The following is a 9,247-nucleotide window of genomic DNA, read 5'->3' as shown; positions in this document are numbered from 1 at the left end:
TGTGGCTGTGAGCCCGGTTCGTGGCTAAGGCTAATGGGTTGGAGCCAGTTCCCAATTCCCGGGCTCACCCACAGATCCGCCGGGGCCGCAGCCGGACCCGCGCCAGCCCACAGACTCCGCGCTGGGAGGGGCGCCGCTTGCCGCTGCTGCCCCCGCAGGCCGGCTCGGGGAGGATCCGCGTCGCGGGCTCCTCCCGGCGGGGCGGGGCGGGCTGAGGCCGCGGCCCGTTTATAGCAGTGTCCGGGCCCGGCCGCGCGGAGATCGGGCCCTGGCTCGTCTGAACCCGCTCCGGAGCGACTCCGCCATGGATCTGCAGATCCTGGAGCATCGCGTGCGGGTGCTGAGCCTCGCCCGCCGCGGCCTCTGGCTCTACACGCACCCGCTCCTCAAGCTGCTGCTCCTGCCCCGGCGCAGCAGGTACCGGGCGGAGGGAGCCTGCCTTGCACGGGTGTGGGGGCTGGAGGGTCAGGGGGCCCCGGCTTGGCGGGGGAGGGGGGACCACTGGGCCTTGGTTTGCAGGGGACCGGCCGGGAGCAGATCCGGCGAGTATGGCTGGGGCAGCTGATGGAAGAGCTAGTTCCCCGCGGTCAGTCTCTCACTTCCTTCCTTCCCAAACTGCAGTCCCTGGGGATGTTGATGGGCCCGTGGGCCGCCCTTTGTATGGGAGGCGGGGGCTGTGAAAGCCCCTGGTCTGTGGAACATGCGGTGGGGGCATGGAGAGAAGGCGATACTGGTGTCGGGGGAGGGGATGAGAGTGAGGGGGTCAGGAGGACTGGTTCATTTGGGGTGGGAAGCTGTGTGCCCCCAGTGAGTCAGGGTAGTAGATAATGGATATGGGGGGAGATGGAGACCCTCAGTCCTCCCTCTGAGCAGCCTGATTGTGGTAGGAGCTAATGGGTGTGAGCTGTAATTGGTAGATGAGCTTTAGCTAGCTTTTGGGGCCAGGATTGAGGGGGTTGGGTGAGCATGGATAATGGGCTGGATTGGGGCAAATTATGGGAGAATAGTTGCTTTGCTTGCAGGGTGAGGTGGGAGGCAGTGTGTAGCAGGCTGTATATGTGTGGAGATGGCTTGCTGGAGTACATGTTGCTTTGGTAGGCAGCTTCTATGATAAGATGAAACTGGGCCAGGGTGAAGGGAGTCCTGTCTTCCTTTAATATGGAGACCATGACATTCAGACATTTTCTTTCTCCCACATTCCCAGGGTAGGCACACATGTTAGGTGTGAGTATGAAAAGCTTTTCGGGGTCACATAATCCGAGTTGCTTTCACAATTATGCACGCTCCTGTGCTAGATTGTTCTTTGCACTTTCTTATTCACAGGCTGGTGCTCTGGAACTTGAGCATAATGAGTATTGATGTAAAATAGAACTTTAACCTCTGCAAAAATGCATAGGTTGTGTGTGCCAGACACACTTGTCTGAGACTTTCACACACAATCATGGATAAGTCTGCTTTGTGCTCACTCCAAGTTGGGTCTTGCACACTCCTAACACAAGTGAATGTTGGCACTGGGCAGCTCTTTGTTGCCATGCTTGTTGCTTCTCTGGCTTGCATCAGACTTCCTTGTGATTCAGCAGCTAGGGAATTTTCCCTGTCCTGATATGTCTACAAAACCCAGGTCCATCTGTTGGGTATCTGTGAATAAAATTGCCCCAGGCTCAGAGAGCCCTAGCTCCCTTCATGAGAACACTTCACTCTGCCACTGCTTGTCTTCTCTTCACTGAGAAGTGTGCTTCTGAATTCAGGTGTGCTCTTTAAAACCGTTCCCTCTCGCCCCGAATCTACTGAATCAGTCCAGCTGCCCTTGGATGTGGTGCTGTCTGGGCATCCCTCTATGCCAGAGAGCAGTCATGTTAGCTAGAGTCATGTTTGATGTTGATTCTGCTAGAACAGTGCTAATGCTTTCAAATCCTACTGTAGCTAATAATGAGGAGTGGTTTATAAAAACATGCTATAGCCTGGGTCTCCCTCCTCAAAGACTGGATTCATCTTTAAAAATCAAAGCCAGAAATCTTGCAGTAGTAAACGTGATTGGATGGAAGGAAACCAGTCCTGTCTAAGCACTGCTGTGAAACATGAGTGTTTCTAATCCTGTTGGGCCTCTGCTGTGTTTCACAACAGTGCTTAAATGTGGCTATGTAGTGTAGATGGTTCCTTCCAGTTTGCAGAGGGGAAATGGTGGGTGAGGCAAGCATACAGGTCCATGGAAAAGTACCTTAACTATCCTTACCTGAGAGGAATTGCTCTGCCTGTGGCAAGTGAACCAGTACTGGAGAATCTTTCAGTGTGCACATGACATTCAATTATGTGTTGGTAGGTGCAAGTTCTTCAGCTTGACAGAGACTCCTGAGGACTACACCATTATGCTGGATGAAGAAGGCTTTAAAGGTACGGTGTGACAACTCTCTCATGCTGAGGCTGCAATTCATGGAGACACAATGCTTTTCCCAGTTCTGGCATTAGATGCTTCCTGTTTCATTGCCATTCAAATGCTGTTCAGGCCCATTGTTTCTCTTTGCTGCTTTGAAAACCCTGCATCAGAGGGCAACTGCAGGACATAGGGTAGATTTTTTTTGTAGAGCCCCGTTGCTGTTACTGCCTTTAGGCTTAATACAGGTCTGTCAGTATAATGTGTGCTTCAATCCATGCTGTGGATGATCATGTAGATGTGCATTGGGTGCCCTGTAGCTGTCTGTACATGTTAATACTAGATGAGTACTTGTTGTTATGTTGGTATTTAAAGAGGAAATACAAATATTATACTGAAGCTGGTTGATGAGCTTGAATGCCTCTCCTAACCTGGATATGTGAGGGTGAGGCTTTTCCACATCTGGTGGGGTTCTCAAAACCAGCCATACTTCTACTTCTGGAGTTGTGGCTCCTGCTCAATGTCTTCCCAGCCTGCGATGTGCTGCTGATGTCACGTTCACCATGGAACCTTGCCAGCTGGCCTATAGAGGCCAGGAAAGTGCTGGTGATGTGGTCTTGCCAAGTGTACTTCTAGAGACAAGAAGATGCTACAACTTAATGCCTTATAGATGGCACAGTATACAGCAGGGGTGCCAAACGGGGGGGCCAAGGGACCATGGCCCCACCACTTTTGAAAGTGGATGGACCTGCCCTTTCCACTTGTTGCCACAGGCCCAGCCTCCTGCCCCAACTTTTCACCCTGAGGCCCTGCCCCACAGTCAGGCTCAAAGCTGGAGCCTGGCCTGCATAAGAGCAGCTCTGGCAGCTGTAGGGAGCCATGGACTCTCCACTTGCCTGTGGTAGGAGTCATGAGAGTAGCCCTTGGCCTGTGCCCCACTCCCCAGGGCAGGTGGAGGGTCCATGGCTCCCAGGTGGAGGGAGTGATCAACGACTCCATGTCTAGTTGGCAGCCAGCATCAAGTGGAGTGACCCAAGGGTCAGTCCTGGGGCCGGTTTTGTTCAATATCTTCATTAATAATCTGGAGGATGGTGTGGACTGCACTCTCAGCAAGTTTGCAGATGACACTAAACTGGGAGGAGTGGTAGATACGCTGGAGGGTAGGGATAGGATCCAGAGGGACCTAGACAAATTAGAGGACTGGGCCAAAAGAAACCTGAGGAGGTTCAACAAGGGCAAGTGCAGAGTCCTGCAGTTAGGATGGAAGAATCCCATGCACTGCTACAGACTAGGGACTGAATGGCTAGGAAGCAGTTCTGCAGAAAAGGACCTAGGAGTTATGGTGGACGAGAAGCTGGATATGAGTCGACAGTGTGCCCTTGTTGCCAAGAAGGCTAATGGCATTTTGGGCTGTATAAGTAGGGGCATTGCCAGCAGATTGAGGGATGTGATCATTCCCCTCTATTTGACATTGGGGAGGCCTTATCTGGAGTACTGTGTCCAGTTTTGGGCCCCACACTACAAGAAGGATGTGGAAAAATTGGAAAGAGTCCAACAGAGTGCAACAAAAATGATTACAGGGTTGGAGCACATGACTTATGAGGAGAGGCTGAGGGAACTGGGATTGTTTAGTCTGCAGAAGAAAGCAGCTATCAAATCCCCCCTCATTCTTCTCAATTACCTGAAAGGGGGTTCCAGAGAGGATGGATCTAGACTGTTCTCAGTGGTAGCAGATGACAGAACAAGGAGTAATGGTCTCAAGTTGCAGTGGGGGAGGTTTAGGTTGGATATTAGGAAAAACTTTTTCACTCGGAGAGTGGTGAAGCACTGGAATGGGTTACCTACGGAGGTAGTGGAATCTCCTTCCTTAGAGGTTTTTAAGGTCAGGCTTGACAAAGCCCTGGCTGGGATGATTTCGTTGGGAATTGGTCCTGCTTTGAGCAGGGGGTTCGACTGGATGACCTCCTGAGGTCCCTTCCAGCCCTGATATTTTATGATTCATGGCGAGGGACCCCTGGGAATGGGGATATGGCCAGGGTCTGCTCCCAGGCCTTCCTACTCCAGGTAGGTGGAAGGGCTAGAGCCTCCAGCTTGTCGAGGGGGTGGGGGCGCAGGGCCTGGGGGTAGGGGGAGAGCAGGGCCATGATGGGAACAGAGCTTCATTGCTCCTCCACTTTAGGAAGAATCCTTTGCCCTAGCATACAGTAGAACTCAATTGAAAATAAACTCTGGTTGCTTGAGTTGTTGCTGCTACAAAAGCTGCTTGTAGACCTTTGCTAAGACTTACTGTTCCAAATTACCACAACATAATGAAGCAATATCAGTAATATAGATAAACTAAGGCTGGAAGAGGATACATGTATTGTTTCTTTAAAATTGTAGCAGTAAGCCAGGCAGGCAGTGTTCCATCTCTTTTTTTCTGCCCATGGGCAGAATAAATGTTATGTGCACCAATATGGAGGTGTTGTGACACACATCACCTCTATTGCTGCACATAACAAAATTTCATGTGGTGGGGATGGGGCCAAGGGATTCTGAGTGTGGGAGTGGGCTTGGCTGGGGCAGAGGATTGGTGTGAGGGCTCCAGTTGGGGGGTGTGGGCTCTGAGGTGGGTCTGGGGATGAGTGGTTTGGGGTGCAAGCTGCCCTAGGGGCTATGATGGGAAGAGAGGACCCCCCCCCACCTCTCTCCCTGCAGCAGCACCTGAGTTCATCCTTGGCCCCACTCCAGAGCCTGCACCCAGGGCCCTGACCCCCTCCTGCACCTGAACCCACTGTCCCCAGCCCTGAGCCCCCTGGAGCACCGTCCTGCAGGCCAAACCCTTCATCCCTGGCCCCACCCCTACGTCCCAACCCTCTGCCCTAGCCCTGAGCCCCTCCCAACACCCCTCATTCCCAGCTCTGTTGGATCACTGGCATCAACCGTTTTCTTCAACTGGGTCTAAATAAATTCAGCAGGTTTAAAACAAATAAAAGGAAGTTCTTCACGCAGCGCACAGTCAACTTGTGGAACTCTTTGCCTGAGGAGGTTGTGGAGGCTGGGACTATAACAGCGTTTAAAAGAGAACTGGATAAATTCATGGAGGTTATGTCCATTAATGGCTATTAGTCAGGATGGGTAAGGAATGGTGTCCCTAGGCTCTGTTTGTCAGAGGGTGGAGCTGGATGACAGGAGAGAGATCACTAGATCATTACCTGTTAGGTTCACTCCCTCTGGAGCACCTGGCATTGGCCACTGTCAGTAGACAGGATACTGGGCTGGATGGACTTTTGGTCTGACCCCGTATGTCCGTTTTTCTGGTTTGCCAGAAAAAAGTTTGAAAACTGCTGCTCTAACCTGGTGAGGATACTCTGTAGCACTGAGCATTTCACTGGCACTCTGTCTGCGACATACTGGTTCTGTTCTGGTGAAACTAGGACCAGAAAGAGATGCTTCCATTCCTTTTCAGTTAACATATTATACTAGCAAGCACCAATCGAAGTCTCTTTCGTGTATTTTTGTAGGGTTCCCTTGTCTCCTCCACCCCCAAAAAATGGTGGAGGTGGTAGGGTGTTCATTCCTATATATGGGAGTTGGGAATGGAGCTTATCACTGGAACTGTGTGTGATGTATATCTTCATGACTCATGCCAGCTATATGCGTGATGCAGCCTAATGGTAACCCAGACCAGCATAGCCCTCTCTTGCACACCGTGTGCAGTATGCTTGAAGAACAAGGCCTCTGATTTGTGCTTCCCAATATGGATGTTTCTGACTTCCCAGTCCTGGTGTCTTCCTGTTGCAGGGCAGTACAGGCTGGCAAAGAATAAAATGTATGTCTTATCTTGGTGGATCTGGCCTAGGAGTTGTCATTGACCTGGAAGCTGAACTCAAATTCCTTGCTTCCCCCCGGCTGCAGCGTGGCACTAGATTGGGTCTGGTGGATCTATCAGTGGGCACTGGTCCTTCTGTTGTAGCTGAGGATCTGGTAGTCACTTAGCTTCTAATCCATTACAAACTGTCCTGCCTTGCTCAGGCCAATTTGGAATCTCTTGCTTTAGGGCAGGGGGTGGAAAGTAATTAGTGAAATCGTTTTGGGCTGTGAGAGGGTATGGCTACACTTACATTTGTGCAGCGCTGGGAATTACAGCTGTATTCGTACAGCTGTGTAGGGCCAGCGCTGCAGTGTGGCCACACTGACAGCTACCAGCACTGCAGTGTGGCCACATTTGCAGCGCTGTTGGGAGTGGTGCATTGTGGGCAGCTATCCCACAGAGCACCTCGTCCCATTTTGGCGCTGTGGGTTGTGGGAAGGGGACGGAAGGGTGCGGGTCTTTCTGCTTCCTATTCCAATGCCCCGTGGTGCTCTGCTACACATTCCGAGCAGTTTGGCGCCATTGTGAGTCTGCAGCGCAATTTCTGTTACAAATGGAGCCCGAGCTGCTGAGGACTTTGCTGATGAATGTTGCCAGCACATCACACATGGCAGTGGAGCTATTCCTTCAGCTCCAAAGTGACAGTGAGAGTCAGACGATGATATTGATTTGCCTGACGCGCAAGACACTAAATTGCTTGTGGCAGTAACGGACGTGCTCAGCACCATGGAACGCCGCCTTTGGGCTTGGGGAAACGAGCACTGAGTGGTGGGATCACGTCGTCCTGCAAGCCTGGGATGACGAGCAGTGGCTGCAGAACTTTTGGATGAGAAAAGCCACTTTCATGGGACTGGGTGCTGAGCTCGCCCCTACCCTGCGGCGCAGGGACACGAGATTGAGAGCTGCCCTGCCAGTGGAGAAGCGGGTGGCTGTTGCAATCTGGAAGCTGGCAAGTCCAGACAGCTACCGATCGGTGGCGAACCAGTTTGGAGTGGGCAAGTCGACCATTGGAATAGTGTTGATGCAAGTTTGCACATTAATCACACCCTGCTAAGAAGAACCGTGACTCTGGGGAACGTGCAGGACATTGTGGATGGCTTTGCACAAATGGGTTTCCCTAACTGTGGAGGGCCAATAGATGGGACGCATATTCCTATTCTGGCACCACCCCACCTGGCATCCGAGTACATTAATCGCAAGGGGTATTTCTCTGTGGTTCTCCAAGCGCTTGTGGATCACCGTGGGCGTTTCACTGACATTTACTCAGGATGGCCTGGAAAGGTGCATGATGCACGCATCTTTAAGAACAGTGCCCTATTCAGGAAGCTGATGGCTGGGACTTTTTTCCCAGACCGCAAGATCACAATAGGGGATGTCGAAATGCCCATTGTGATCCTTGGAGACCCCGCTTACCCCTTAATGCCATGGCTCATGAAACCGTATACAGGGAAGCTTGACAGGAGCAAGGACCGGTTCAACTAAAGGCTGAGCCAGTGCAGAATGACTGTGGAATGTGCTTTTGGCTGTTTAAAAGCGCACTGGAGGTGTCTCTGTGGGAAGCTAGATTTGGGGGAAAGCAACATCTCCGCCGTTATATCCACGTGCTGTACCCTCCATAATATTTGTGAAGGGAAGGGTGAAAGATTCAGTGAGGAATGGACCTCCGAGGTTCGACGCCTAGAGGCTGAATTTGCACAGCCAGAGAGCAGGCCCAGCAAAGGGCTTCAAGGATTAGGGATGCCTTAAGGGAGCAATTTGAGGCTGAAAGCCAACAGTCATGTTTGGAGCCTTTGCTGTGCCCGTTTTCCCTTGGGGTACAGTATTTCTCACTTTCTGCAATAATAAAAAATGTTTTAAAAGCCAAGAAATCATTTATTCAAAATACAGTACATAAAAGGACGGGGGGTAGGGTGATGGACTGTATATTCAGAGGTTTGAATATGTCCTGCTTGGATTGCTGTTCAATGCCTGCTGCACTTCAGGATTAATATGCTGCATCGTGATGGGGGTTGAGTGCATAGGTAAGGGTTGTAGCTCTCAGGGCTGGTAGGTGAACGTACAGGTGTTGGGGGCAGCTGGTGGTGGTAAGAACCAGGCTGCTGGAGAAAGGTGTTTTGTGCAAACACTGGGGAACAAGGGAGAGAGCTTTGGGAGGGGTGGGGGTTACCACAGTACTGATCTGCCTGCATGGCTACGAGAGACTGCATACAGTCCGTTTGGCGAGCCAGGAGGCTTATCAGCTGCTTTGTGCTTTTCTTGGTAGCCAATTCCTTTCTCCTGCTCTGTTTGCCTCCATTCATGCATTTTCTCTCTCCAGTCCTGCAGCCTCTTACTGTCTCTGGTGTACTGATTCATAACTGCTTTGATCAAATCTTCTTTTGATTTTCTAGGATTTTTCCTCAAGTTCTGTAGTCTTCGCGCAGGCGGTGATAGGGCTGGAGTATTCAAGGACACTTAAAATAACAGAAATAGAAACATTTAATACAGAGGCTACATTGTTTATTATCACAGTGAAGGAGTTTGTAGACTTTTTGTAGCATCATTTCCACATACCTAACATAACACAGAGAGGCCACGGCAGCGAAGGCATGGCGAGCAATGGGGTGAGTGTTTCTGCCTTGACTTCACCTGGGAAGGGGAACTGCCTGAGGGCTGGGGTTTCTGTGCACTGGGGAAAGCAGAGGGCAGATAGTTGGGGACCTGCACTGAACACTCATCACTACATTTTCAACAGGATTTTCTACTGCCAGATATATCACTGCTGCATGTTACCTGGGAAGAGAGGGAGGGTCTTCTAGAGCAATGTGGATTCCGCCCTGGTCCCTATGCAGCTTGCCTGTGTGCAGCAATGGTCCCCCCACCCCTCACGGCACAGTGGCGCGGACGAGTTAGCCTGACCGGGACAAGGACCACGGTGGCTCTCCCTATAAACTTGCGCAAGCGCATTGCCCACGCTCTGGCTGAAACTTTTGAAGAGATTACCGAGGCCGATTACAGAGATGTGATAGACCAAATCAATGGGC

At 51.3% G+C, this 9,247-nt stretch overlaps 1 protein-coding gene across 1 annotated transcript in view; it reads left to right on the top strand.

Annotated features, from left to right (window-relative positions):
• Positions 1–230: 230 nt before the first annotated feature.
• The window catches only part of LOC115660926 (cytosolic arginine sensor for mTORC1 subunit 1-like), a 43,337-nt gene continuing 34,320 nt past the window's right edge, over positions 231–9,247 (top strand). The window contains exons 1-2 of the mRNA XM_030582863.1: positions 231–417; positions 2,321–2,391. Of these exons, the coding sequence (XP_030438723.1) occupies positions 305–417; positions 2,321–2,391 (184 nt within the window). The 5' untranslated portion in view covers positions 231–304. The remainder of the gene's footprint in view (positions 418–2,320; positions 2,392–9,247) is intronic.

The sequence above is a fragment of the Gopherus evgoodei genome, chromosome 13 (assembly GCF_007399415.2).
Source record: "Gopherus evgoodei ecotype Sinaloan lineage chromosome 13, rGopEvg1_v1.p, whole genome shotgun sequence".
Classification (NCBI taxonomy): Eukaryota; Metazoa; Chordata; order Testudines; family Testudinidae; genus Gopherus; species Gopherus evgoodei.
Note: the sequence above shows the minus strand (reverse complement) of the source record. Positions and strands in the feature narration are given on the sequence as shown.